Source organism: Blastomyces dermatitidis, assembly GCF_000003525.1.
Source record: "Blastomyces dermatitidis ER-3 genomic scaffold supercont1.4, whole genome shotgun sequence".
Lineage (NCBI taxonomy): Eukaryota > Fungi > Ascomycota > Eurotiomycetes > Onygenales > Ajellomycetaceae > Blastomyces > Blastomyces dermatitidis.
The window spans coordinates 3,935,562-3,937,270 of record NW_025544777.1 but is presented as its reverse complement, the minus strand read 5'-3'; the positions used below and the strand labels follow the sequence as shown (position 1 = coordinate 3,937,270).

General features: G+C 34.5%; 1 protein-coding gene across 1 annotated transcript; it reads right to left on the bottom strand.

Moving 5' to 3' along the window:
* Window positions 1-651: 651 nt before the first annotated feature.
* BDCG_16912 (uncharacterized protein) lies at window positions 652-831 on the bottom strand (the record flags this gene model as incomplete). The annotated part of the gene is made up of 1 exon (XM_045426090.1): window positions 652-831. One exon carries the CDS (start codon window positions 829-831, stop codon window positions 652-654), a length of 180 nt encoding a protein of 59 aa, XP_045280828.1.
* Window positions 832-1,709: the final 878 nt, after the last annotated feature.

Below are 1,709 nucleotides of genomic sequence, written 5' to 3'. Positions count from 1 at the left end.
ATTCAGGTGTGTGACTTGTGTTATAGAAGTCTGATTACTTATTCTTCACTGAGACATACTTGATTACAGTATTTTCTGTCACAATTGACTCACTTATTTCTGTATGATAAGAATGTTGTATGCTTTCTTCACTGTGCCTGACTGTGAGATTAAGCATTTTCATTCCACTCTTAACTTGAGTGTAAGATTATGAATGAAGATCTGTAAATAGAAAGATGTTAAAAGCTCTTCATTTAACATAAGATAGTGTAAGCTGAAGTATGTGAAGTATAATATAAGATCACTCACTTATCTACACTCAGTGAAGTGTTTATAACACTTGTCTTATATGTTCACTTTCTCAAAGTTGTGCAAGATTCATTTGGAAAACTCATTTCATATTCATAGAAATGAATATTGCTTCAGGTCTGTGAGATTCATCTTTTCATCAGTCATTTATAATGACTTTGCTTTTTCATGTAGAAATACAGCAGATCTTAAGACTTGTTGAAATTCTGTTAACTGTCTGTCTGTGAGTTCATGTTCAATTTGATAATATGATCACATCTGACTTAGCCAGCTGATTGCAGTATTATTTTTTCAGTCACTATTGAAGCTTGATGACTTCAGCAGATCTTCTGACTTGATATATTTCATACTCAGATTCTCATTCTATACAGTGATCTCTGATGATGTGTACACTTCTGAAGAGGTTGTGAATGATTGTGATGAGATCTTCAGATTCAGTATAGTCATCTGTCTGTGTAAATGTTCAATCTTCTGCTGCAGACCTAAGATCTGGTTTTCTCTATTCTTATTAATGATGACAATTGCATCAGCAAAGCTCTTCATAGTGAATACTTAGTTCACAGTGAATGTCAATTGTTATTTAGCTTCTGTCTCAGCCTGCCACTGTGTATACAAGGCCTTAATCTCATTTAGAATTCTTGTACATGTACAGAGCTTTAATTTCAGTTCAGTGATCTCAGCTACTTTTCTTACTGCTTTGAGTAAACCCTCTGAGAGGTTCTGCATACCTTTCAGTTCAGGTAGCAGAGAAGAGTGTTATTCATATCAGCTAGAAAAGGTATTCATTTCAGTGGTTTCTGATTGATTGTATGATGTCTATCATTATATCACTTGTATTATTATATCACTATATTACTGTATTGTTATATCACTATATCATTCTATTACTATATTGTTATATGATTTCTGTTATCATCATACAACTTCAGTGATGATCACTTCTCTCTTTTATTCTTCTTTTGAGTAGAGAGTGAACTTCTTTGAATCTGGTTCATCACTTTCATTCTCTTTCTCACATCTCATTTATTCACATCTCATACATGACATTCACCTGAGTATGAAGTTTTCTCTCAATAAGTAAAGCAGCATCAATTGAATGCTCTTTCACTCACTGCTCTTTGTATGCTATCTTTTGAGACATTCTAGGACCACACTGACATGATAACTATGAATCACTTTATAGATGGAATTATCACACCCTGAAGAAGCCTGCACTTCTCACTGGTTTTTAGACATGCTATCAGATGTGATTCAAAGGTTGCTTAAGCCAGCATATAATTACAGGTGTACACCGGCTTCTTATATTGTAATCTTGTACACTAAATTAATTAGCATACACTATGGCCCCTTTACACTCATACACGTACGCTAGTAGTTCGGAAGCGGCCGCGGTATTATCCGACGGTCGTACGTTCTTCCGA